The sequence below is a fragment of the Leptopilina heterotoma genome, unplaced genomic scaffold, assembly GCF_015476425.1.
Source record: "Leptopilina heterotoma isolate Lh14 unplaced genomic scaffold, ASM1547642v1 Lhet_14, whole genome shotgun sequence".
NCBI lineage: Eukaryota > Metazoa > Arthropoda > Insecta > Hymenoptera > Figitidae > Leptopilina > Leptopilina heterotoma.
Window position 1 is genome coordinate 3205264 of NW_025110859.1, and position 26518 is coordinate 3231781.

The following is a 26518-nucleotide window of genomic DNA, read 5'->3' on the forward strand; positions in this document are numbered from 1 at the left end:
ACATCAAAGTTCTATAATTAAAGATACGTTCATAAGATTTCTATTGCAATATTCTGAACTAGTGGATAGTGCCTAAAGTTAATAACCTAACTTCAAAATGCCCATAAAATTCGTTAATTGTCAAAGTGCCAGGAAATTTTGTTTTGCTTATTGAACAATTTTCAGAATATTACTCTGTTTTTTTACGCATTATTGTGACGTGCTATACTCTGTGTAATTGTCAGTTATAAAAATTATACTTCTGACAAATTGACAGTTAATAAATCAATTGAATTATTCAACAAAATATCTCGCAAACCCGTACATTTTTGTCAATGAACTCAATGAATTAAAATTGTTATTTGCTGTCTTTATTATTACAAATTTACAAATTGTATAATTAATTGACATCATGGATCTCCTTGATTCGATTCTTAATTCGATGGATAAACCTCCAAGTATTAGTGATAAGCAAAAGGCTCTAATAAAAAGTAAGTTTTTCTTATTAAAATATAATCGTAATCCCTGCTTATATTAAAATTGGAGTAATTAAATTTATTAAAATCATTTTAATATAAAGGAACAAATCGTGACATAAATTTAAATAAAAATTTTGTTTATCACAGAACAAAGAGAGGAGCATGAAAAGTTTAAAAAAGCAGAGGCAGAAAAATTGAAGAATTTTCGAGAAGAGGTAAAAATAAATTTCTTATTTATACTTGTAGATGAATCATAATTTAATTGCTAATTATACTTTCTGAATGCATTAAATATTTTAGGTTGAAGCAAGATTAAGCAAATTTCTTAAAGATGACTCTGCAAAAGAATACAAATTTCCTCCAATGGATAAAGTTTATCGGACAATAATGTATGTGAATTATAAAGGAATTCGATTCTTAATATTAATTTAATTATAATTAATTATTAATATTTGTTATTCATTTCCAATTTTAGTCATGACGTTGCTGAGGAAGCGAACATTTGGGCATATTCATTTGGCGAGGAAGGTATCGACAGGTATATGATACTTTTTAAAAGAGAACACGCTCCTTCCGAGGATCAAATAAGTACTTTACGAAAGGGTGAAGTTTGGAATGAAGAAGTAGGAAAAAGACTGCAAGAAGAGAGGGAACGTTTGGCCAAAGAGACACTCGAAGAGGTTAAAACTCGAAAGGAGAGAAATAATTTTGTGCCTAATAGTTTCTATAAAGATAAATATCAACATTTAATTGGCAAAGAAGCTGCTCTCGAAGCTGCTAGAAAAACCGAAGCAAACAGTAGTTATGGATGCGGTAAGTATTTTGCCAAAAAAAAATACCACTTCTTTGTAAAGCATTCATTTCAATCAAATGTTGTTACTTAATTTAAATTTATTTAAATTACTAGCCAGATTATGTTGTATTGCACTGATTATTGTAAACAATTTCAAGTCATTTTAATTTAATTAATTTTTTAAGATATTATTATGAAACATAACTGAAAAACTAATTAGAATTAAATTTTCAAATTAAAAATAATCTTCATTACGAAAATTTTAATTATTCTGAAGAATAGAGATAAGGTAAAAAAATTATTATATATTCAACTTTTTAAACAAGGAATATAAATAATAATTTTTTAAGGAAATTTCCACTACTTTAAATTCGCTAATATGTACTAGAAATCAAAAACTATTCTCAAAAATTATAATCAAATTCTTTAAAAAGATTCAATTATTTTCCAAAAATATTCGAAATTCAATTTTCAATATCTAGTATTTTCTTGAAATTTCGCAAAAGAATTCAATTAATTTAAAATAGCATTTTCAAAAGAATTTCGAAAAAATCAATTATTTAACAAAATTTGATACAATTTACATATTTTTCACAATAATTCAATTACTTTCACTAATAATAACATTTTTCATGAAAATTCAATTTTTGAAAAAAAATTTTTGATTCAATTCTAAGCATGAATTTAATTATTTCAATTATTTTTAATACTATTTTAAATTAATTAATCGAAAAAAGCAATTATTTTCACAAATAAAGTTTTCCACAAGAATTCAATTATATAAAATAAAATTTTCATATTATTTATTATGTTTCGAAAAAATTAATTATTTAATACAATGATTACAAAATTCTTATGAAGAATTCAAATATTTTCAAAAATAACAAAATTTTTCACTGAAATTCAATTCTCTTTAAACATTTTAATAAACTTTTCCGCAATAATTTAATTATTTTCAGAAATAATAAAATTCTTTTCAGGAATTCGATTATTTTTGAAAATTACAATAAAATTCTCAACAACTTCATAAATAATAAAATTCATCTCAGGATTTCAATTATTTTTAATACAATTTTACAGGAATTGCTGAGAAAATGTAATTATTCTTAAAAAATTTAATTTCAATTCCTCGAAAAAATTAATTATTTAAAAAAATACTTTTTTAATATTCTTTGGAAGAATTCATTATTCAATTTTACTTTCAATTATTTGTAAATTCTTCAATTAAATAAATATTAGAAAATAAAAACTTGAAATAATATTAGAAAATTTCGATTAAGCTTTTTGAACAAAATTAATTCTATAGAATTTTAAATAAAAGTATAAAAAATTTAAATTTTCAAAAATTTAAATTTTTAATTAGAAAATTCTACGAGAATTCAATTATACATTATTTTATCAACAAAATTTTTAAATAATCGAATTATTCGACGCATTTTAATAACATTTTTAAGAATTATTACATTTTTCGAAGAATTCGATCAAAATTGTATTAAAAATAAATGAAATTCTGCAATGAGTTTTATTATTAAAGAAAATAATTGAATGATTGTGGAGAATTTTATAAAAAAAAGTTTCAAACAATTAATTTTTTTTTGAAAAAATTTATGCAAATTTTATTTTTAATAATTGAATTCATGTAAAATTTTCATTATTTTAGAAAATAATTGAATATTCGTGTAGAACTTTGTCAAAATTGTTTTTAAATAATTGAATTCTTTTAGGAAATTTTATTAAACTAAACAAATTATTGAATTAAGAAAAATTTGAAAATATTTAAAATTTGGCAATGAATTTTTTTTTAAATTTTTGAAAATAATTGTATTTTACTACTTTTGAAAATAATTTAATTCTTGTGATTTTTTTTTTATTTATGAAAATAATTGACTTCCTCTCAATGATTTTATTTTTTATGGAAATAATTAAATCCCTGAAAATAATTTTAAAATTTATGAAAATAATTTAACTACTGCGAAGAATTTAATTAATATTATCAAAATTTTTGTTTAATAATTTAATTCTTTTGGGAAATTTGATTAAAATAGTAAAATATTGAAAATAATTAAAATTTTGAAATTACTTTTATTAAAATTTTTTAAAATAATTGAATTCTTGTGATGATTATTATTATTTATGAAAATAATTGAATTTTGCAATGAATTTTATTTAAATTCCTGAAAATAATTTAATTTTGTCGAAGAATTTTATTATTCATGATAAAGATAATTGAAATGATCACAATTTTTTTTAGATTTTTTGAAAATAATTAGATTTTTGCAAAGAATTTTATTAATGTTGAAAATCATTAAATTTCGGCAAGATTTTGTAATTTCTCCAAAATTAAATATTCTTTTAAGTGTTTTCAAGAATTCAATTCTTTTCATGAATAATAATAATTTCTCAGAAATTCAATTATTTAAATTAGAATTTTCATAAAATTAGTCGAAAGAAATGAATTATTTAAAAATTTTTATAAAATTTTTGGCAAGAATGAAATTATTTTTATAAATATTATTTAAATGCTTTCGTGAATAATAAAATTCGTTGCAAGAATTCAATTTATTAGCAGGATAAGAAAAAAGTAAATATTTTTGATGAAAATTAGGAAGTCATGAAAATAAAAAATATGAAATGGAATTTTTGTGAATTTTGTGAAGTGTCTAAAACAAGATTTATTTTTAATTGAAAAAATTAACAATAGATTTTCATTGATTTGTGGAATATTCTAAAAATCACGAATTTTTTGACATAAAATTAAGACACATTAAAAGTTTATAAAATAACCATTAGACAATAATTCTATGCAATAAAATGCAATAAAACTTTTATTAAATTACTAATAAGTAAATTAATTTTCAAAACAAACAAATGAATGAAGAGAATTTGCTAACGGAAAGGAAACTTACGATTATTATAAAGTATATATATATAAGTATATATATATTATAAAGTATATTTAATATATATATATATATATTCCTTTTTTTCAGTTCCAAGCGAAAACAAAAGAGATCAAAGGAGTATAGAACAAACTCTAAATGACATTCGTGCAAAGAAACGAAAATTAGAGGCTGCAAATGAACAAAGTAATTCAAAAGGTGATGCAAAATGATGAAAATAAACTCGAAACTATTTCGTTATTATTCTACTCCGAAATTTATCATTCGTTTCTCATGATCAGTTTCTTTCTTTTCTGAAAAGTATTTAATTTTAAATTTAATCAAGAAAACTCAATAAAATGCATGATAAATCTCGGAAAATTAAAATAGACTTAAATTTCGCGACATTTTTCGATCAGGTTGAATCGAATGAAGTTAAATTTGGACCAGTTTAGTAAATTAAGTTATTATGTCATGTTTAGTGCATTAAAATTAAGTATATCTTTTAGAGAAGTAAGTTGGTTTTCTCGGATTGTACGTTAATTAATAATGTAATTAAATTAGGTTTGATTTATTCTCATTAATTCATATATACAATAGATTATATTAACATATATATATACGGAAGATAATGATTTAATTCTCTTGACATTCCATATAACATATTTAATATCAAATTCATGACATTAAATGTATTCGGTTGTAGAGTATTTTTGAACTGAAGTCCTCGGGGCAGGCTTTGGTTTATTTGGAGTTAATGGGCCAAATATTATTTGTTCTTTAAGTGCAATTAGTTTAACGAACTTTTGCCTCGTAACACTTTTGTAAAGTTCCAGAGCGCGTGCAATTATCACTTCTCGAACGTACGCCGCATTCTCTTGCACCAATTGTTTCTGTAATTGTTAAAATTAATTAAGAACTTTATTCAAAATTAAGAAATAATAATAAAATTACGAAATAATTTTTAGTTAAATAAACAAAGGGGAAAAAAAAAGGAATTGCGAATATATTAAAAATTGGAAAAGAATACCTCTTGTTTTAGTCGGGGATTTGAGAGTGAAGCTGTGATGTGTTGCACTTGTGCTCTCATAACGGAAGTGAGAACATTTTCGACAGTTGAAATAAGTTCGGGTGTTGTTACACTAAGGCAGTCTTCTAATAATCCTATGTACAATCTTGAAAACGCTAAAGTATTTGTTGTCAGTGAAATCCAACAGTCACTCGTCAAACAACTCGTTGGCACGGGAATTCCAAGATCGTCTAATTCCGTTGAAAGTTTACTTAAATTTTGACTTGTTTGAAGATTTGATGGACGCCACGTGTCATCGGAAGCGCGAAGTTTCACAGCGTCCACATATTTTTCGCCGGCGTCCTGCAAAGCTTTTGCTAACGGCGTACGAAGTTGTCCGTCCAATTGATAACGAAAATCCATGCCCAACTGAGATAACTGAAATTATAAATTTATAAATAACCAAAAAAGTAATAAAAAAGACACTACAAAAATAAAATAAAACTACAAACTTACTTGATCGCAATGACTTCTAACTGCAACGATGCATTCTACTAGAGTGCTTATCGAAACTTGAGGAATAAACATCTGTTTAATTAGATGTGAGGTAAGATGTTTTATTTCATGACTGCACCAAACGAGTAAAGCTGCAAAAATAATTTAAAGTTTTAAACTCGTATTTAACACACGGAAGATTAAAAATCAAATACTTCCAGGGCAGGGCTCGAACCAAGTGAAAGTATTTAAAAATACGGACTTTACGGACCAAAAATTAAAAATTACGGACCAATTACTGACAAAAATATAACCAGTCCGAGTCAAATAAGAGAACATTTTACTTAAAACTAGAAATTCAATTTTTCATAACTATAATTATTACTTACAAGAATTTTTAAGTAAAATTCTTCTTTAAATCGATTATTTTTAATAATTTTCGAAAAAGTTCTTTGACAATTTTTAAATCCATTTCTTTACAATATTCAATTTTACGAAATTTCAATTATTCGTAAATTCTTTAATTAAATAAATTTTAGAAAATAGAAACTCAAAATAATCAGGCCTCGAATATTATAACATTTTCGACTTTTCTTCCGAATATTGCAATAATTTTTTGCAGAAAATGCAATTTATTTTCGAAATTTACAATTGAAAAAAGTTTCAATAAATATTAAAATTTTGTAAAATTTAATTGAAAATAATTGATTTTTTTAAAAATGTTTTATACAAATTTTTGAAAATCAACATTTGAAAAATATTAATTGCAAATTTTGAAAATAATTGAAATTGAATTCCTCGGAAAAATTTAATTTTTAATATATTTCGAATAAATTCAATTATTTTCTAAAATCTTAATAAATCCTTCAAAACAATTAAATTATTTTTATAAATGGCAAAATTCTTCGCAAGAATTCAATTATTTTTATAAATAGTAAAATTCTTTGCAGGAAATAAATTATTTTCAAAACATATTTAATTGAATTTTTCGGAAGAATTAAAATATTTTCAAATATTTCCATGAAATTCAATTATTTCCTAAAATTTTTAATAATTTCTTCGAAACAATTCAACTATTTTTATAAATTACTAAATAAATTTTCAACATTTACAATAAAAAAAGAGTTTCAATAATTGAAATTTTGTAAAATATAATTGAAAATAATTAATTTTTTTTAGAGTGTTTGATAAAAATTTTTGAAAATAAACTTTAAAAGAATTTTCATTGCTAATTTTGAAAATAAATTGATTTCTCAAAAATTTTAATGAAAAATCTGCAAGTGTAAATTTAAAAATAGTAATTAATGAAAATTAGCTACAAAAAAATTATATAAAAATATTTTTGATAAAAATAATTCTTAGAATTTTTGCATTCTTATTTTTTAAAATTCAATTATTTTCAATATTTTCGAATAGAAATTTCCAAAAATTCAAATACATACGAAAAATAATAACATTAAAATTTTTTACAATTACTTTTAATATTTTAACAACATATGACTTTTTTAGATTTATTAAAATTTTGGAGAAATCGCGTTTATATTAATAATTAAAATTCTTTAAAAATGCAATTATTTTTTTAATAGAATTTACCAAATTTTTGCACCTCAAACTCGATCCGAGGCCTGAATAATATTAAAAAATTAAATTAAACTTTTTCAAAAAAATTAATTTCAAAATTCATTTATTTTTAAAAATTCATGCTATATTGCTTTTAATATTCAATTATTATCTAAAATTTTAACTGAAATTAATTATTAAATCAATTTTAATTAGAATATTCTACTAGAATTCAATTATTTAGATACAAGAATAAATAATTTATTGAATAATTGAATGTATCTTAAAATTCAATTCCCAGAAAGAATCATTATCAACAAATTTTCAAATAATTGAATTCTCTCGACGAATTTTAATAAAATTTTTAAGAATAATTACATTTTTCAAGAAATTTGATTAAAATTGTATTAAAAATAATTGAAATTCTGCGATGAGTTTTATTATTTGTGAAAATAATTGAATTCCAAAAAAGAATTCCATTATTTATGAAAATAATTGAATGGTTGCGAAGAAATTTATAAAAAAATTTGTAAATAATGAAGTTCCTGTGAAATTTTTATTATTTTTTGAAAATAATTAAAAGTTTGTGTAGAATTTTATTAATTTTTTTTTTAAAAATAATTGAATTCTTTTGGAAAATTCTATTAAAATAGTAGATATTGAAAATGATTGAACTGAGAAAAATTTTTGAAAATAATTGAATTTCAGAAAAGAATTTTTGTATAATTTAAAGAATCTAATTAATTTTTTGATGAATTTTAATTAAAAATTTTGAACATGATTCTTTTCTCCAAAATTTTAAAAATAATTCTAAAATGTTATGATTTTTTGTATGTATTTGCATTTTTGGAAACATATAATTAAAAATACTGAAAATATTGACTTTAAAAGAAGCTATAATTTTCATTTTTAAAGTTAAAGTTAAAGATTTTTCACTAACTTTTTTAATAACTCAATTATTTTCAATATTTGCAATTAAAATTCTTTAAAAGTTGATTTTCAAAAATTATTTAACAAAATACTTGAAAAAAATTTGACTTTACTGACATGTGGCCACTCTGACTTCTCTTGTTAAATAAAAAATTATAAAATTTTCTCATACCTGAAGTACAATTCGTGTTCTCGGGGAAAATTTTCAAAAATTCTCGCGACATTTCAACAATATTACTAAAAGCAATAGCACTTAATTGCTTAATATAAGGCACTGTTGCACCCTCGCGTTTAACTCGTTTCAATCGAGCCTTGAGGGCGGCGCTACATAATTTTAAATACAATTGACAAGCTTGAGCACTTCTGTCAAGTTGTATGAGAATTCTAACTGCACGTCGTGCACTTCGTAAACCGCCTCCTTGCAATGATTTCGCCTCCGCACTCAATTCCAATTCTTTCGTGAGCACATCAACCAATGAATTGGCCCTTTCGTTGATTTTTGTTTTCATTTCAGTTAAATGTGACGTTGCATGTGCAGAGTCTAAATAATTTTTCGCTTTCTCCAAAAGATGATAGGCTTCCTCAAAATGTCGTTGTGCAATACACGAATCCAAATCCTCGGGTACTTCGACAACCCATTCGGGAAGTGGTTCACATTCAATATTTTCATTGTCATCCCCACCTGTTGAAAAATTAATTTAATTTAATTTAATTATTTAAATTTAAATTTACTCCAAAAATTAAAAGAAATGTATTTTTCTACCTATTGTAGTTGATTCCAGTGACATTGAACGAGAAGACAATAAATGATCTTCCTTTTTATTAATTTTCGTCGACTCTGATGGTATTTCTTCGGACAATTTCGCCTTCTTTGCTTGTTCACACTTCTCCAGCCATTCTTTCTGCAAAAAAAAAATATGAAACGTAAAAAAAAAAATAACGGCGTAAAAAGTACAGGGTTGTCACAGAAATTTAATTTTGTTTTTCCCTGATTTCAAAGACAGAATTTTCAAATATTCCCTGACCCTAAAGAATATTCTGATTCACTCTAAAATTTTCTGAAGAAAATTTACTAAAATTTCTCTTTAAATCAATTATTTTTAATAATTTTTGAAAAAGTTCTTCTTTGAGAATTTTTAAATCCATTTGTTTACAATTCAATTTTACGAAATTTCATCGATTTTTCGAAAATTCTTCAATTGTATATTATCTATAGAAAGTAAAAACTTGAAATAATTTTTTTAAAAAATGCAATAAAAATTTTTTCAAAAAAAATTATTTCTAAAGAATTGTTAGTTGAAAGTATGAAAAATTCAGATTTTCAAAGATTCTAATTTGAAACCTTTTCAAAATTCAATTATATCTAAATATTCACACTATAATGCTTTTAATACTCAATTATTATCTAAAATTTTAACAGAAATTAATTTTTAAATAAAATTTTATTAGAAAATTCTACAAGAATTCAATTATTTAAATACAAAAATAAATAATTTATTGAGTAATTAAATGTTTTTTTATATTGATTTCTCATAAAGAATTTTATCAAAAAATTTTTAAATAATTGAATTCTTTCGACGAATTATAATAAAAATTTTAATAATTGCATTTTTCGAGAAATTCAGTTAAAATTGTATTAAAAATAAATGAAATTGTGCGATGAGTTTTATTGTTTAGAAAATAATTGAATTCCAAAAAACGAATTTTAATATTTATGAAAATAATGGAATGATCGCAAAGAAATTTATAAAAAATTAATTGTAAATTGAATTCTTTTGGAAAATTTTATTAAAATAGTAGGGGAGATTGGGGAATTGTGGGCCATCTCAATTATTTAATAATATTTATAAGTTTGATCACCCAAATTTTTTTTATTTTTTTTTTTGTTCATCCAAAGTAAATTTTTCATTAGCATTTCATTACTTTACAACGCTTTATAATTACCTATAAACCGTAAACAAAAATCACCTGAAAAATTGCATTCAAATATTTATTTTGGACCTTCATGTTTTTATTGTTTTTACAAAGATTTTCAAGAATAAATTATGGAAAATATTTTTTTAATTATTGTGTGGGATTGGTACTTTGACTCAAAAAAAAAAAATTTGCATCAAATTAAAATGAATAAATAATACAAAGCTTTTTGTAAAATGAAGCATTTGGGGAATTATGGGCCACTTTTTTTAGGGAAGTATTTATTGCTTGTTTTTGTCGATTTAATTGCAAATAATATTAAAATTACTCATAGTTATAGTAATTTAACAAAAACAATTCGTTTCATTGCGATTCATGCGATAAAGCTATTTACTTAAAAATTTGTAATTAATTAATTGTGATTCCGATTAATTTCATTTTCTTACTTTTTCTTTTCGAATTTTAAACTAATAATTAAACATTTTTAACATTTTTAATATTTCTAACCATGTAATAAATATATTTCCTTGTTATTTTTGATTTTGAACTCAATTTAGGCAGTGGCCCACAATTCCCCAACATTTTTAAAAATGATAAAATTGCACTCTTTGGTAAAACTGAAATTTCTTTAAGGTAACTGGTAATTTTGGGAAACTGACTGTGATATATGTTAGTTTATACCTCCTATTGACACGAAAAATTTAAAAATTTGAAAAAAAAATCCCCTAAATATTTAAATCAATCATTTTTAATATTTTTTGAAAAAGTTCTTTGAGAATTTTCAAATCCATCTGCTTACAATGAAGTTTAATGAAATTTCGATTATTCAAAAACTCTTCAATTAAATATATTTAAAAAAATATAAACTTCAAATAATTTCAAGAAAAAATTCAATTAAACTTTTTCAAGAAAATTAATTTCACAGAATTGTTATTTAAAGGATGGGAAATTCAAATTTTCAAAGATTTTAATTTGAAACTTTTTCAAAATTCAATTATTTTTAAGTATTCACGCTATAATGCTTTTAATACTCAATTATTATCTAAAATGTTAAGAGAAATTCATTTTTAAATCAAGTTTTATTATAAAATTCTAGGAGAATTCAATTATTTAAATACAAAAATAAATAATTTATTGAATAATTGAAGTTTATCTCAAAATTGAAATCTGATAAAGAATCATATTAACAAATTTTCAAATAATTGAATTCTTTCGACGAATTATAATAAAATTTTGAAGAATAATTACATTTTTCGAGAAATTTTATTAAAATGGTATTAAAAATAATTAAAATTTTGCGGTGAATTTCATTATTTATGAAAATAATTGAATTTCTAAACTTCTCCAAAATTCATTTTTTTAGTGTTTTTGACTAAAATAGGTTCCTGAACCAGAGGTCAGGGAAATGTCAGAGATTTTTACTAAAAGTGTTGGAAAAAATAAAAAGTTTTGAAATTCATAAGAAAATTCTGAATTTTTGTGTCTTTTTGTTTGCCTCATAAACCATGATACTACCACGAATTCTAAAATAAAACCTTAAAAATTTTTTCCTATTTCTTAGCAAAATGAATTTTTTAATATTATTTAATTATTTCAAAAGTTTTAATGCAATTATCTTGATAAATAACAAAATTATTTTTAGGAATTCACAAAAAATTCTTTGCAAAATTCAATTATTTTTATAAATAAGAATATTCATCACAAGAATTTAATTATTTTCAAATGTAATATAATTCTTGGGAGAAATTCAATTATTTCTACAAATTTTAACGAATATCTCGTCAAGAATTGAATTATCTATATAAATAGCAACATTTTTCGCCAAAAATTCAATTATTTTCAAAAATTTAAATAAAATTCTTTTCAAAATTTCAATTATTTTCAAACAAGTTTTTCCTAATTCAATCATTTTCAATATTTACTATTTTCAAAAAAATTTATTAAAAAATTTAATTACTGAAAAAACTTTTTGTTAAAATTCAATTACAATTTTCAATTATTCAATAACATTCAATTATATTCATAAATAATAAAATTTCATTTAGGAATTCAATTATTTTCATCTCAGAATTTAAAATCTTTGGAAATCTAAATTTTTCGTTCTTTTAAATAATAATTGATTTAAAGAAAAATTTTAGTTAAAAATTGTAGAAAATAATAATTGAATTTAAGTTATGAAAATAATTTCGAAAAAGTTAAGAGTAACAATATTCTTAAAAAAAACAATAATTTTATCCTTGGGTTATCGTTAATTATTATAAAAATATGAAGAAATGGATTGATTGATTGACTTCTTCATGTTTATAATAATATTCTTATAAGTTATTAAATTTCAATAAAAGAAGAATTGATTGTTTTGAAAAATCTTAAATTTCAATGAAAAAATAATGATTAAATAATTATGATAAATAAAACAATTGTTTTTGAATAATTTTACGATTAAAGAAATTCGCAAATATTCGAACATTTTTCTGAGTTTCTAATCATTTTCAGAGTGAATCGCAGAATATTCTTTAGGTAGAGCTGTATAAAATTCGAACCGAACCGAGTTTTGTTCGGTTTTGGGGCGCCGAAATGTCGAATGTCGAATATTTGACATCCGAACTGGGCTAGTTCGAATGTCAAATATTCGACATTCGAACTAGGCGACTGAAATGTCGAATTTTAGAATTCGACATTTTAGCGTTCCAAAACCGAACACAACTCGGTTCGGTTCGAATTTTGTAGTAACTCAAATGTCGAATATTCAACATTCGGTTCAGTTTGAATTATTTTGCACAGCTCTATCTTTAGGGAAAAAGTCAAAATTATGTCTGGAAATCAGGGAAAAGTCAGGGAAAAATAAAGTTAAGTTTTTGTGGCAACCCTGTAAAATTCTTCTATAAATCCATTATTTTTAATAATTAATTAAATATATATTGCAAAATTTAACTAATTTTAGAAGATTTAGAACTATTAAAATGTTTCAAAAATCTAAATTCTTTAAAATTTCTAATGAAATTCATTCAAAAATGAAATTTTATTAAAATTTTAAATTGAAACCTTTTGAAGTTCATCTAGTTATAACATTTGTAAACGCAACTCTTTTAAAATTCAATTAATTTAATAATATAATAATATTATAGTAATAATTTTATGATAGCTCTTTAAAAATTAAGTTATTTAAAAAGAAATTATCGTCAGAAATAGAAAAAATTGAATGTTTCGTATTAGAATTCGTGATAATTTCATAGTTTATGAAGCAAACAAAAAATACACAAAAATTCAAAATTTTCTAATGAATTCTAAAAATTTAATTTTTTCCAATACTTTGAATAAAAATCCCTGACTTTTTCCTGAATTTCCTGACCTGTGACAACTGTGGTGAGAACTAAAAAATAACTAAAATAATAATTGAAGAATTAATATTTAATAGAGAAAAAAGAACCTTGCTCGTTGCAGTTGCACACTGAAAGACCCTCGTGTCGGGAAAGGCCAAAAGTTTAAAAGCCAATTTTACAGTTCCAAGATCTCTGACATTAACAATTGCTAAACTTTGTATATCGTAAACGGCCTGCATTTTATATTTAGGAGGACCTCGTCTAGCACCAGTCGCCAACCATGAGGCAACCATTAGAACATCATTGAATAAATAAGCGTGAACTCTTTTTAATGGAGTTCCTTCTAAGGGATCTAGTTCCAGTAAAGATCCTTCGTGAAGGCACACTCGACCCGGTGTTTCAACTAAACCCTAGAAGAAAAAAAGTACATTCAACCATTTTTCTTCCTTTTCAGCAAAATATTGAATTAATAAAATGATTTAACAGAATATTGAATTAATAAAATAATTCAATATTATTAAGAACTAATTAATTATATAATTGTTTTAACAAACCGAGGCGCCTTCGACATTTTCCAATAATTGTATTAATTTCTCCTTTTGCTCGTCTTCCTTTGTTATTAAATCGTTTGCATTTTCTTGCAATGCATCGAATGCCCCATCAAATATAATACCGGTCGTTCCAGTGGTTCCTAGTGAACTTAATAATGTACGTTGTTCACTGAGAAGTTGTGACAATTGATACATTTCACTTTCAAGATGCGATATCTCCTTGGCTGTCTCAATAAATTGCATATAATTTTGATAAACATTTCGCTTGAGCTGTGCAGATGTACTGTCTGCAAGTTCCTGAATTCTTGCTCGTTGTTTTCGTAATTCATCGGCTCCCACACATTGAGCACTTAGATCTTTCACAACTGGATATTTATGAAAACAAATATAGTAATTAGTGAAAACTTAATTTAATACTTCTCGTAATATATTCTAATGTATGTAATTGTAGTCAAATTATAGTATTATTTATAATACTTTATTGTAAATAGTCAATATATTCTTTTAATAAAGTCTAAGTCTACAAAAGTCCATTTTGGAGAAATTATGTAAATACAATTTTTATTAGCATTTTACAAGTCTTGTTTCAAAAATACTTACATTTTTCTGGATTAAAGGTTTCTGATGCAAAACTTTTAGCTAGTGGGTCGGTCATGTTTTTTTTTTTTTGCCGAAAGGAAATTTTGTTGAATATTCTTTATAAGTATACGTATAATTTACATAAATCAACCTTTAGATCTTTTTTCTTTTCTATCATTTCTTGAATTTTCTTTCGTTTTGCACAGTTTACAGGAACAATTTTCTACATGGCACCCATTTTTTAATATAAAATAGAATACATTTTAATTTTTTATTTGTTATGACATATGCATTATTATATACAATAAATAGAAAATAGAACATTCAGTGTTGCCAAATTTGCTTTATTGTTGTATTGGCAGTATTGCAATTAGTGGAAACTTGACTTAAGGGGATGTCAAAGTCGATTGGATTTTTGCATTGAGCTTCAATGGGAAAATCGCATCGACTTTGACATCCCCTTTTTCCTCTTTCAGCGGGAATTAATTTTAAGTTTATTATTATTTTACGGCAGAAAGTTAAACTTAGTAGAAGTTTTTATGTAACAAAATATATTTTTTAAACTATTTAACTAAACTTTATTGTTTTTTCTGAAATACAAAATATGAAAAGTTCAATTGAAATCTGAACAATTGGACAAGAAATGACATGCTTTAGTTCAAGTCCGCATCGATAAAGAAAACCTAACCTATAAATTCGACATTATCGACAGTTATTTATCTGATTACTGAATAACAATATTTACTGTTAATAGTGGTAATCGTATTTATATTAATATATGGTTAACAATTACGGAGTAATTATAATTTAACATTTATACTAAAAAAAAGAATAAGAAATTTGAAACTTTATGAACTGAACTTTATCGACTGGGCAAATGACATCACAGATGACGAATTCGTCATATGTTTTTCCCTCATTAAAAAAAAGTCTGTCAAACTTCTCCCAGCGTGCAATTCCAAAACAAAAATCGCAAAAATCTTTTTTTAATATTCCATAGTTTCTATTTCTAACAATAATTATAATAGTGAGTTTAATCAATAATATTTAGTTTGAGTTATTGACTTGTGACAACAACACATATTCCAGAAGACTGACGTGGTGCAACTGCAAATTTCTAATTATCTGGAAGCCAATTTATTGGCTATAATGCTCTCTAAAGTATTTTAAAGCATTATTCACGATCATAACAAAATATTATTCTCGTAATTTTAAAATTCAACGAATTAAAATTAAGTCTTATCATCACAGTGAAATTTTTATAATAAAGTTGCAAGAGAAATTTAACCTCTAATTTCACTGGAACTTCTAGTGGGTCAAAGATTTTCAGCAGTAAAAGAAACATTCAAGAATTGTGTCACTGGATTAAATTGAGAAAGAAAGTTATAAATTTCATTAAGATTTTTCTAGAATATTTAAAATTTCTTCAGTCATATGGCCAGGATGAACAAAAAGCCTAACAGTGCGACTGCTAGGTTAAAGCAAGATTACATGAGACTCAAAAACGACCCAGTTCCTTACGTTTTGGCCGAGCCAGTACCATCTAATATTTTAGAATGGTAACTAATTATTTATTTATTGAACTATAATTCTTTTTTTTTGTATATTCTTAATTCTCGAAATTCTTTTCTCAGAAAAAAAAATTAATAATTTGTAATTTAATTAAAATATTCTTTTCACAGGCATTATGTAGTGAAAGGACCAGAAAATACGCCATATGAGGGTGGATTTTATCATGGGAAGCTTATATTTCCAGGAGAATTTCCATTTCAACCACCTAGTATTTACATGACCACTCCAAATGGAAGATTCAAAGTAAACACAAAACTTTGTCTATCGATATCAGACTTTCATCCGGACACGTGGAATCCTGCTTGGAGTGTATCCACAATTCTCACTGGTTTATTAAGTTTCATGGTGAGTAATTTCAGAGTGTCTACAACACCTGGAAAACCGGGAAATTTTTTTTAAATTCTCGTCAAAATTTCAATTATCCTTATAAATAATAAAATGCTTCTCCGAAATTCTATTATTTTCAAAAATTTTAATAAAATTCTTGGCAAAATTTCAATTATTTTCAAAAATGTTTCTCATATGATATGTATTTATATCGTATGATATGTATATATCGTATACATCAAACGTATATCGTACGATATGTATTATTTTAGTAAAATTTTTCCAAACGAATCTAATTATTTTTAAAAAATTTAATTATTTTCATAAAATAATAAAAATTTCACAGGAATTCAATTATTTACCAATTTTTTATAAATTTCTTCGCAATAATTCAATTATTTTCAATAATACAATTTTGATTAAATTCCTCAAAAGAAATCAATTATTTTCAAAAATTTTAATAAAATTCTTTGCGAGAATTCAATTATTTCCATAAATAATAAACATCAAAGAATTTCAATTATTTTTAATACAATTTTAATCGAATTCTTCGAAAAATGTAATTATTCTTAAAAATTTTATTTAAATTCGTCATCAATTTAATAATTTGTTGGTAAAATTATTTATGAGAATTCAATTTTAAGAAACATTCAATAATTCAATAAATTATTTATTTTTGTATTTAAATAATTTAATTCTAATAAAAATTGATTAAAAAATGAATTTCAGTTAAAATTTTAGATAATAATTGAATATTAAAAGCAATACGTGAATTTTTAGAAATAGTTGAATTTTGAAATTTATTTTTTTGAGAAATGTTAATTGAATTTATTTTTATATATTAAATTATTTGAAGTTTTTATTTTCTAATATATGTATATTTAAATTGAAGAATTTTCGAATAATTGAAATTTCGTAAAATTGAATATTACAGGCCTCGGATATTGTAACATTTTCGACTTTTTTCGACTATTTTCAAAAAATGAGACTTTTTTCGACTTATTTCCAAAAATTACGACTTTTTCGACTTTTCTTCCAAATATTGCAAAAATTTTTATTAGTATAAAATGCAACTTATTTCGATTTTTATATATAGGGTGAAAAATAACTATAGACAAATCTTAAAAAATTATTTTTTAATAATTTCTCTAATTAAATTTTTGAAATTTATAATTGAAAAGAGTTTCAATAAATATTGAAATTTTGTAAAATTTAATTGAAAATAATTGATTTTTTAAAGTGTTTTTTATAAAAAATTTTGAAAATCAACTTTTGAAGAATTTTAATGGCAAATTTTGAAAATAATTGAAATTGAATTCCTCGGAACAATTTAATTTTTAAAACCATTTCTTTACAATATTCAATTTTACGAAATTTCAATTATTCGTAAATTCTTTAATTAAATAAATTTTAGAAAATAGAAACTCAAAATAATCAGGCCTCGGATATTATAACATTTTCGACTTTTTCGAATATTTTCAAAAATTACGACTTTTTCGACTTTTCTTCCGAATATTGCAATAATTTTTTGCATAAAATGCAATTTATTTTCGAAATTTACAATTGAAAAAAGTTTCAATAAATATTAAAATTTTTTAAAATTTAATTGAAAATAATTGATTTTTTTAAAAGTGTTTTATACAAATTTTTGAAAATCAACATTTGAAGAATATTAATTGCAAATTTTGAAAATAATTAAAATTGAATTCCTCGGAAAAATTTAATTTTTAAAAAAATTTTTAATATATTTCGAATAAATTCAATTATTTTCTAAAATCTTAATAAGTCCTTCAAAACAATTCAATTATTTTTATAAATGGCAAAATTCTTCGCAAGAATTCAATTATTTTTATAAATGGTAAAATTCTTCGCAAGGATTCAATTATTTTTATAAATAGTAAAATTCTTTGCAGGAATTCAATTATTTTCAAAACATCTTTAATTGAATTTCTCGGAAGAATTCAAATATTTTCAAATATTTCCATAAAATTCAATTATTTCTTAAAATTTTCATAATTTCTTCGAAACAATTCAATTATTTTTATAAATTACTAAATAAATTTTCAAAATTTACAATAAAAAAAGAGTTTCAATAATTGAAATTTTGTAAAATTGAATTGAAAATAATTGATTTTTTTCAAAATGTTTGATAAAAATTTTTGAAAATAAACTTTAAAAGAATTTTCATTGCTAATTTTGAAAATAAATTGATTTCTCAAAAATTTTAATGAAAAATCTGCAAGTGTAAATTTAAAAATGGTAATTAATGAAAATTAGCTACAAAAAAATTATATTAAAATATTTTTGAAAAAAATAATTCTTAGAATTTTTGCATTCTAATTTTTTAAAATTCAATTATTTTCAATATTTTCAAATAGAAATTTCCAAAAATTCAAATACATACGAAAAATAATAACATTAAAATTTTTTACAATTACTTTTAACATTTTAACAGCATATGATTTTTTTAGATTTATTAAAATTTTGGAGAAATCGCGTTTATATTAATAATAATTAAAATTCTTTAAAAATTCAATTATTTTTTTAATAGAATTTATTAATTTTTAAAATTAATTAATAACTTAAAAAAACATGAATAGTTAAAATCATTGCAAAGAATTGAATTTTTGTATTTAAAATTTGGCAAAATTTAAGGTCCTGAAAACATTCTAAGTTGTATTTAAATAATTGAATTCTCTAAGAACTTTCGGAAACTTATTAAAAATAATTGATTTCGAGAAGAAGTTTGATTAAAAATTGTAGAAAATAATTGAATTTTAAGAGAATCAAAATTGTAATTTTTAGAAGTTATTAAAGTTCAGAAGGTTTAAAATAGAAATTTTTTAAATTTTATTCCCGTATAAAAACAAACAAGAAGTATTTAAATATTTATTTAACGAAATTATTCAAGTTTTAAATAATTAAATTTAGAAATCAGTGAAAGATCAGAAGAATGAAAAATAAAATTTTTGTGACGACACTGAATTTAATAAATGACTTTTTCGACTTTTTTTCTATTTTAAATCGACTAAAGCGACTTTTTTTGCTCCTTAAAGTCGATCCGATGCCTGATATTATAAACAAATGGATTTTAAATTACTGTCACTGGTTCGAGCCCTGATAATTTTTTTAAAAATATTCATTTTATATTCATAATTTATAACGTTGTTGACGTTTACAATGATTTAGAAGAAAAAATAATTTTCTATTCAAACTTTTGTCTTAATAAAAATTTTACAATATTTCTTGTACAAAAAGTTAAAAAAAGAAAATTTTGTAAACGTAAAATATTGTTTTCTGAGTGAAAAACAGTTTTTTTCTTCAAATCGTTGATGACAAACGTTGTGAACTTCTCCCACGTAATTTATAAGTGTTATTAAATAAAATTTAATCAATGCATTTTTTGTAACTTCTTAATATGTCGATTCTTAAAACCTGGAAAAAAAATTTGGAAGGCCTGAAAAACCTTGTAAATGCCAGGGAAATTTTTTTTACATCAGTTTTAGACACCCTGGTAATACTAATTTAAATAATATTTTTAAAAAAGAAAAACACACAATAACATTTTTTTCTATTAAATTACAGATTGAAAACAGTCCAACGTTGGGGAGTATAACCACAACAGACTATGAAAAAAAACATCTGGCTGCCCAAAGTTTAGAATATAACTTGAAAGATAAATTATTTTGTGAATTATTTCCCGAAACTGTTTCAGTAAGAATGAAAATTATTAGAAAATTATTTTCACAAATTATTTTTCTTCTAGATGAATATAAAAATAAAATTTCTTTTTTTTTGTTTTAGGACATTAAGAAGGAGCTTGAACGTCGGAAAGAATTGGAAAAACAAGCGAGGCATCAATTGACATCCTCTGAGGTATCGTCATTGATCAGAGATCAATTTCAAATCGATCAAAGTCCATTGCACAGTGCCATCACGAATCTCGTCGTTGTTATTGGATTTGCAGCGTTCGCCTATGCGGTTAAGTATGTTTTAAGGAATATTGCACTGGAATAGAAAGACACTTTATCAATTTATGACTGGTAGGTTACTATACATATATAAAAATATATATTTTCAAGCGTAAGACGCTAGTGATCGACACATTCACGGAAGACTAAAAAAAAAAAAAAAAACAAGAAACTTTTCAATTAAAATATTTCTCAAGACTTCCGCAATATTGATTGACTGTCCAGCGAGAAACATATTTTAGAGTCTTGCGTATCGAGAAGTTAACATTTTTTAGCATAATAGTGATTTTTTTTCTATGCGGGAAAAATAGAATTAGAAAACACGACTTTTTCTGATTCTTACCGGTAAATATTGTGCTCTAAGAATAAGTCAATTTTCTCGTTCACTCTTCATTTTTGTTCTCCAATTGATACACGATATACACAAAAAAAAAAGAATAAGTCTGCTTTTTTCTATTTAAAATTGAATTCTTCGAGATTTATAGCAAATCACATTTTTATTCTCAGAGTTTTGAGCTTCCACCATATTTTTTTTCCTCTGTTTTTCAATACTAATTGAAATTTGAGTGACTAATATTATATTCTTCCTTTAAATGAGCTTCTCTATAATTCCTAAATATATACAATTTTCAAAGCTCAGGTTTACAAATAGTTAATATATAAATAATTCTTACTTTCTCCAGCTTTTTTCCTTCAGTTTTTTTTTTATTTAAAAAAAAAAGAAAAATATTTTCAATTTTCACTATTTTTACACGCACATTTTTTGCGAAACTTGGTTTCTAAGGTAGATTCGGTTTCATAAAAGTGCCAATAAACATTAAAACTACAGAGAAAAAAAGAAAAAACAATTTCGAATTCGCGTAAAGAGAGAGAGAGAGAATGAGATAACCACGGTGATCATATATTATTCTAGTTAGATAACAGAAGTGTAAATAAACGATAAAAACTAATGTCCATTAAGTTAAATTATACATCAAGTGCAACGTCGAATTATTTTTAAAATAAACAATCTCGGTGCGTGATCTTGTTGATTTAAAAGAAACACAAAAACGAAAATGTATTATAGTAGTATTTTTTTTTTTAATTTAAGAATTTCTCCATTTTTTTAGGCGCAAATTTCGTTTGTCTGTTTGAAATAAAATTGTAAATCTTAAAAATTTTAAACGAATTCTTAAATTAAGAATTTTGGGGTGATAAAAAAGGTAATTTAATTTCGAGTAAATATTTTATGTGAGTTTCACTTTTTTTTTAAAGAGAAAGAATATTTTTCCATTTGTGTGATTCTAGAGAATATTCTTTTTTCTAATATCCAGTAATAGAAAATAATTATTTACTCGATTTGAAATTCCTTTTTTCTCTTGCGATATTTTTTACGTCTGACTAAAAAAAAACAAAAATCTTGTGAGCTTCTTCTACTCATAAATTATTAGTTAATTACATAGATTTATAGAGAATGACAAAAAAAGTTTTTTTTTATTCTCGTTAAATTATTATGAGCTTATATAATATGTTACCTGTTAATATTTTTTTCTTTTGCTTTTTTTCACACATTTTTCCAAAGCAACGATTTTTTTCATAAAAGCATATATCAGCTAATTCTTTTCATTTTGCAATAAAAAGAAGCAATTTTGGTAAAAGTTTTCTATAAATATTATCATATGTTAAGCATTATCTGTTTTTCAAAGCGTTTATATACAACAGGAAAAGAACAAAAAAAAGCAAAAAAAAATAGTTATTAAATAAAAATTTTTAAATAAATGTTTGTTTTTTAAAATATTGTAATAATTTTTTTCTTTTACTAAGTAGTAATTTTCCAAAGATATTTTTTGAATATTCGGAATCAAAATAGATTTTTAGACATCGTATAGATTGTGTAACTATATGGGGATGGGAAAATGTTTTGTTTGGAGGGAAAAATAATTTTTTTTTGAAAATTGCACGATTATATAAAATGCGCATTATGAAAAGAAAAGTTTTAAATACGTTTTAATTTACTGTCCGAAACAAAAATTTGTAAATAGAAGGTGTACGTTACAGTTATGTAAAACTGGAAAATACATTTATTTGCTTAGAATATATTCTAATTTTTAACTTTTTACAAATAAAATTTCTTTCCCAATATTTTTTTTAGTATTTGGTTTTAAGGTTTTAAAAAAAAGTTGACTATTCTTTGAGACGAAAGACGACGAGTTGAGCTCTAGCGATAAACCAGCGATAAACTGTTAGAATTTCGTTCTGAATGAATCGTTGTTCATGTTTGTTCGCGAGGAAGGATGCATCCTGTGATTCATTTTCAGAGATTGTCTTCCTTTCCTCTCTTTTCTACTCCACAGCATCTATAACTTTGTATATTTTTACGTCGTAGAATTCTAAATCTAGGCTAGAAATTTTATCTCAGGAAAATTTCCATCAAAAACAATTTCAGGGCTCGAACAAGTGAAAGTATTTATAAATAAGGGCTTATTTTAAACTTTAAAGTATATATAAAAAAACTTTAACAAACTTTGATACTAATTTCAAATTTAACATCAGATTTTCAAAATTGAAAATATTTAAACTTTCTTGTACGAGGAAAATTGAATTTCGCAAAAATTGTTATTTGATACCTAAATTAAAAATGATCTTCATTACGAAAATTTTAATTATTCTGAAGAATAGAGAAGGTAAAAAAATTATTATATATTCAACTTTCTGAACAAAGAATATAAATAATATTTTTTTTAGAGAATTTCCACTATTTTTAATTCGCTAATTTTCAAAAAAATTTCGAAAAAATCAATTATTTAACAAAATTTTATGCAATTTATTTTTCACAATAATTCAATTAGGTACTTTCACTATAATAATAAAATTTTTCATGAAAATTCAATTTTTTAAAAAATGTTTTGATTAAATTCTAAGCATGAATTTAATTATTTTCATAAATAACAAAACTCATCGAAGAATTTTAATTATTTTTATTAATATTTTAAATTAATAATCGAAAAATTCAGTTATTTTCACAAATAAAGTTTTCCACAAGAATTCAATTATTTAAACTAATAAAATTTTCAGAATATTTATTATATTTCGAAACAATTATTTATTTAAAACAATGTTCATAAAATTCTTATGAAGAATTCAATTACTTTCAAAAATAATTAAATTTTTCACAGAAATTCAATTCTTCATAAACATTTTAATAAACTTTTCCGCAATAATTCAATTATTTTCGAAAATAATAAAATTCTTCTCTGTAATTTAATTATTTTTGAGAATATTATAATAAAATTCTTTGCAACTATTCAATTATTTTCATAAATAATAAAATTCACAGCAGGATTTCAATTATTTGTAATACAATTTTACAGGGATTGCTCAAAAAATATAATTATTCTTAAAAACTTAATTTCAATTTCTCGAAAAAATCAATTATTTAAAAAAATGTTTTTTTCAATATTTTTTGGAAGGATTGAATAATTATTTTCAAAAATTTAATAAAATTGTTCAAAAGAAATTAATTGTTTTAAAAACAATTATAATCAATTTTTTTTGAAATAATTTAATTATTTTTTTAAATTTTAATAAAATTTTTTCTAAGAATCCAATTATTTACACAAATAATTTTTCGAAAGAATTCAATTATGTTGATAAATAAGAAAATATTAAATAAATAAATTGAAAAATTAAACTTGTCGACCAAGAAAGAAGAATTTTATAAAAATTTTTAAATAATAATTGATTTCTTTCGACTAATTTTATGAAAATTCTAATTTAAATAATTGAATTCCTAAAAAATTTTTTTTATTCATGAAAAAAATTGAATTCTTATGAAGATTTTAACAATAAATTTTTTAAATAATTGAATTCTGTTTGGAAATTTAATGAAAATTGTTGATATTGAAAATCATTGAATTGCGAAAAGTTTTTAAAAATAATTAAATTTTACAAACAATAAAATTCTATTAAAATTTTTAAGTATAATTGAATATCTGTATGGCATTTTATTATTTATGAAAATAATTGAATTTTCGGGAATAATTTTGTTATTTCTCGACATAATTTAATTCCTTCGTTAAATTATTTATGAAAATAATTGAATTCTTGGGAAGAATTTTATTAAAATCTAAATTCTAAAAGAATAATTGAATTATTTCAACAAAATTTAATTAAAATTGAATTTAATACAATTGATTTCTTTCGAACAATTTTATTCAAATATTTTAATTCCTGTGAAAAATTCGAATATTTTTGTAAATAATTTAATTCTTCCAAAGAATTTAAAAAAAAATTTTTTTTAAATAAATGATTTTTTCAGGAATTGAAATTAAATTTTTAAGAATAATTACAGTTTTCGAGCAATTTCTGTAAAATTGCATTAAAAAAAATTAAAATTATGAGATAAATTTTATTTTTTATGAAAATAATTCAATAGTTGGTAAGAATTTTATTAAAATTCTCAAAGGTAATTGAATTCTTAAGAAGAATTTTATTATTTTTTATGAACATAATTTAATTACTGCAAAAAATTTTATTAAAATGTTTAAAAATAGTTGAATTTATTCTGTGAAAAGTTTTGTTATTTTTGAAAGTTATTGAATTCTTCATAAGAATTTTATAAACATTGTTTTAAATGTAATCAATTTTTTCGAAATATAATTAAATATTATGAAAATTTTATTTTAAATAATTGAATTAATAATTAAATAATTGAATAAATAATTGATTAATTAATTTATAATTGTATTAAAAATAATCGAAATTCTTCGATGAATTTTATTATTTTTGAAAGTAATTATAAATTCTTGCCTAAAATTTTATCAAAAATTTTATTAAAAATTAAATTTCCATGAAAAATGTTATTATTAGTGAAAGTAATTGAATTATTGTGAAGAATTGTATAAAAATTTTGTTAAATAATTGAGTTTTTCGAAACAAATTTTTTAATAAAATTTTTAAGAATAATTACATTTTTCGAGGAATTTGATAAAAATTGTATTAAAAATAATTGAAATTCTGCAACGAATTTAATTATTTATGAAAATAATTGAATTCCTAAAAAGAAGTTTATTATTTACGAAAATAATTGAATCCCATTTATGGTCCAAAAGGACTGCGGGAATCAACTTTGTTAATAAATAAATAAATAAATAAATAAATCCCTGTAAAAATTTAATTATTTATGAAGAAAATAATTGAATGATTGCGAAGAAATTTATAAAAAAATTTATAAATAATTGAATTCCAGTGAAATTTTTATTATTTTATGGAAATAATGAAAGGTTTGCGTAGAATTTTATTCAATTTTTTATTTAAATAATTGAATTCTTTTAAAAATTTTTTATTTAAAATAGTAAATATTAAAAATCATTGAATTGAGGAAAATTTTTGAAAATAATTGAAATTTTTACAAGAATTTTATTAAAATTTTTGAAAACATTTGAATTTTGGAGAAGAATTTTTTTATTTATAACGATAATTGAAATTTTGACAAGAATTTAAAAAAATTTTTGAACATAATTGAATTTTTGTGAAGAATTTTTATTACTTTTGAAAATAATTGAATTTTCGAAATCATTTCAAATTTTTCTTAAATTCTCCAAATTATATCGTACAATTTACTATTTAATTTAATATTTATTATTTTGATTTCAGTTGTAATTTGAACAGAGAAATAAACTAGAAAGACAAGAGAAGGAAAATAGTGAAAAACCAAAATAGAAAAAGGAAAAAATTTTTAAATGAAAGAAAATTAAAACCACATTCTCAACCGATGCAATAAATCTTATTCCTAATCCCACTATATAGCCGGAGATTTTGAAAAAGAAGAACATGTCGCATCTGTTTATCTCGAGGAATTTTTTGAGGAAAACCTCAGTACCTTAAAAAAAACCACTTTAATCTGCACAAACAACCCACAAAAGAATCAAACAGCAATTTATTCGTACGAGAAATAACACGGAAGTTCAAGTTTCACCCTATTTAGGAAATAATTCATCCCCCTTCCTTTTTTGGATTTTTTTCCTCTCGTTTTCGTCTCGTTAATTTCTTTTTACGAGTTATGTAATACAGTAGCCTCTCCTCTATATTATACCTTGGTTATTTAAAAATGTCACGCCTACTTGACATATAAATCATCAGCAAGGCGCCAGGATACCAATGCCTTTCAGCAAATAAGATC

At 22.5% G+C, this 26518-nt stretch overlaps 3 protein-coding genes across 3 annotated transcripts; 2 read left to right on the forward strand and 1 right to left on the reverse strand.

The window, feature by feature from the left end:
* The first annotated feature begins 80 nt into the window (after positions 1–80).
* On the forward strand, positions 81–4752 carry LOC122497833 (sperm-associated antigen 7 homolog). The gene is made up of 5 exons (XM_043605172.1): positions 81–470; positions 606–673; positions 759–847; positions 934–1271; positions 4242–4752. The coding sequence occupies exons 1-5, from the start codon at positions 392–394 to the stop codon at positions 4361–4363; spliced, it is 696 nt and encodes a 231-aa protein (XP_043461107.1). The 5' UTR covers positions 81–391; the 3' UTR covers positions 4364–4752.
* On the reverse strand, positions 4686–14782 carry LOC122497831 (exocyst complex component 8). Its single transcript, XM_043605171.1, has 8 exons — positions 14510–14782; positions 13913–14274; positions 13466–13768; positions 8888–9026; positions 8297–8806; positions 5656–5786; positions 5161–5577; positions 4686–5023 (listed from the first exon to the last, which is right to left on the reverse strand). Exons 1-8 carry the CDS (start codon positions 14562–14564, stop codon positions 4817–4819), a joined length of 2124 nt encoding a protein of 707 aa, XP_043461106.1. The 5' UTR covers positions 14565–14782; the 3' UTR covers positions 4686–4816.
* Positions 14783–15212: 430 nt separating this feature from the next.
* Positions 15213–22432, forward strand: LOC122497908 (ubiquitin-conjugating enzyme E2 J2-like). Its single transcript, XM_043605312.1, has 4 exons — positions 15213–16047; positions 16171–16405; positions 19973–20101; positions 20192–22432. The coding sequence occupies exons 1-4, from the start codon at positions 15923–15925 to the stop codon at positions 20402–20404; spliced, it is 702 nt and encodes a 233-aa protein (XP_043461247.1). The 5' UTR covers positions 15213–15922; the 3' UTR covers positions 20405–22432.
* Positions 22433–26518: the final 4086 nt, after the last annotated feature.

Excerpts from the sequence above, each read along its gene's own strand:
- LOC122497908 (XM_043605312.1), top strand. The coding sequence starts at position 15,923 with ATGGCCAGGATGAACAAAAAGCCTAACAGTGCGACTGCTAGGTTAAAG. Across the intron at positions 16,406-19,972 it reads CTGGTTTATTAAGTTTCATG|ATTGAAAACAGTCCAACGTT; the intron begins GTGAGTAATTTC and ends ATTAAATTACAG. Across the intron at positions 20,102-20,191 it reads TATTTCCCGAAACTGTTTCA|GACATTAAGAAGGAGCTTGA; the intron begins GTAAGAATGAAA and ends TTTTTGTTTTAG.
- LOC122497831 (XM_043605171.1), bottom strand. The coding sequence starts at position 14,564 with ATGACCGACCCACTAGCTAAAAGTTTTGCATCAGAAACCTTTAATCCA. Across the intron at positions 8,807-8,887 it reads ACTGGAATCAACTACAATAG|GTGGGGATGACAATGAAAAT; the intron begins GTAGAAAAATAC and ends ATTTTTCAACAG. Across the intron at positions 5,024-5,160 it reads ATCCCCGACTAAAACAAGAG|AAACAATTGGTGCAAGAGAA; the intron begins GTATTCTTTTCC and ends TAACAATTACAG.
- LOC122497833 (XM_043605172.1), top strand. The coding sequence starts at position 392 with ATGGATCTCCTTGATTCGATTCTTAATTCGATGGATAAACCTCCAAGT. Across the intron at positions 471-605 it reads GCAAAAGGCTCTAATAAAAA|AACAAAGAGAGGAGCATGAA; the intron begins GTAAGTTTTTCT and ends TGTTTATCACAG. Across the intron at positions 848-933 it reads AAAGTTTATCGGACAATAAT|TCATGACGTTGCTGAGGAAG; the intron begins GTATGTGAATTA and ends TTCCAATTTTAG.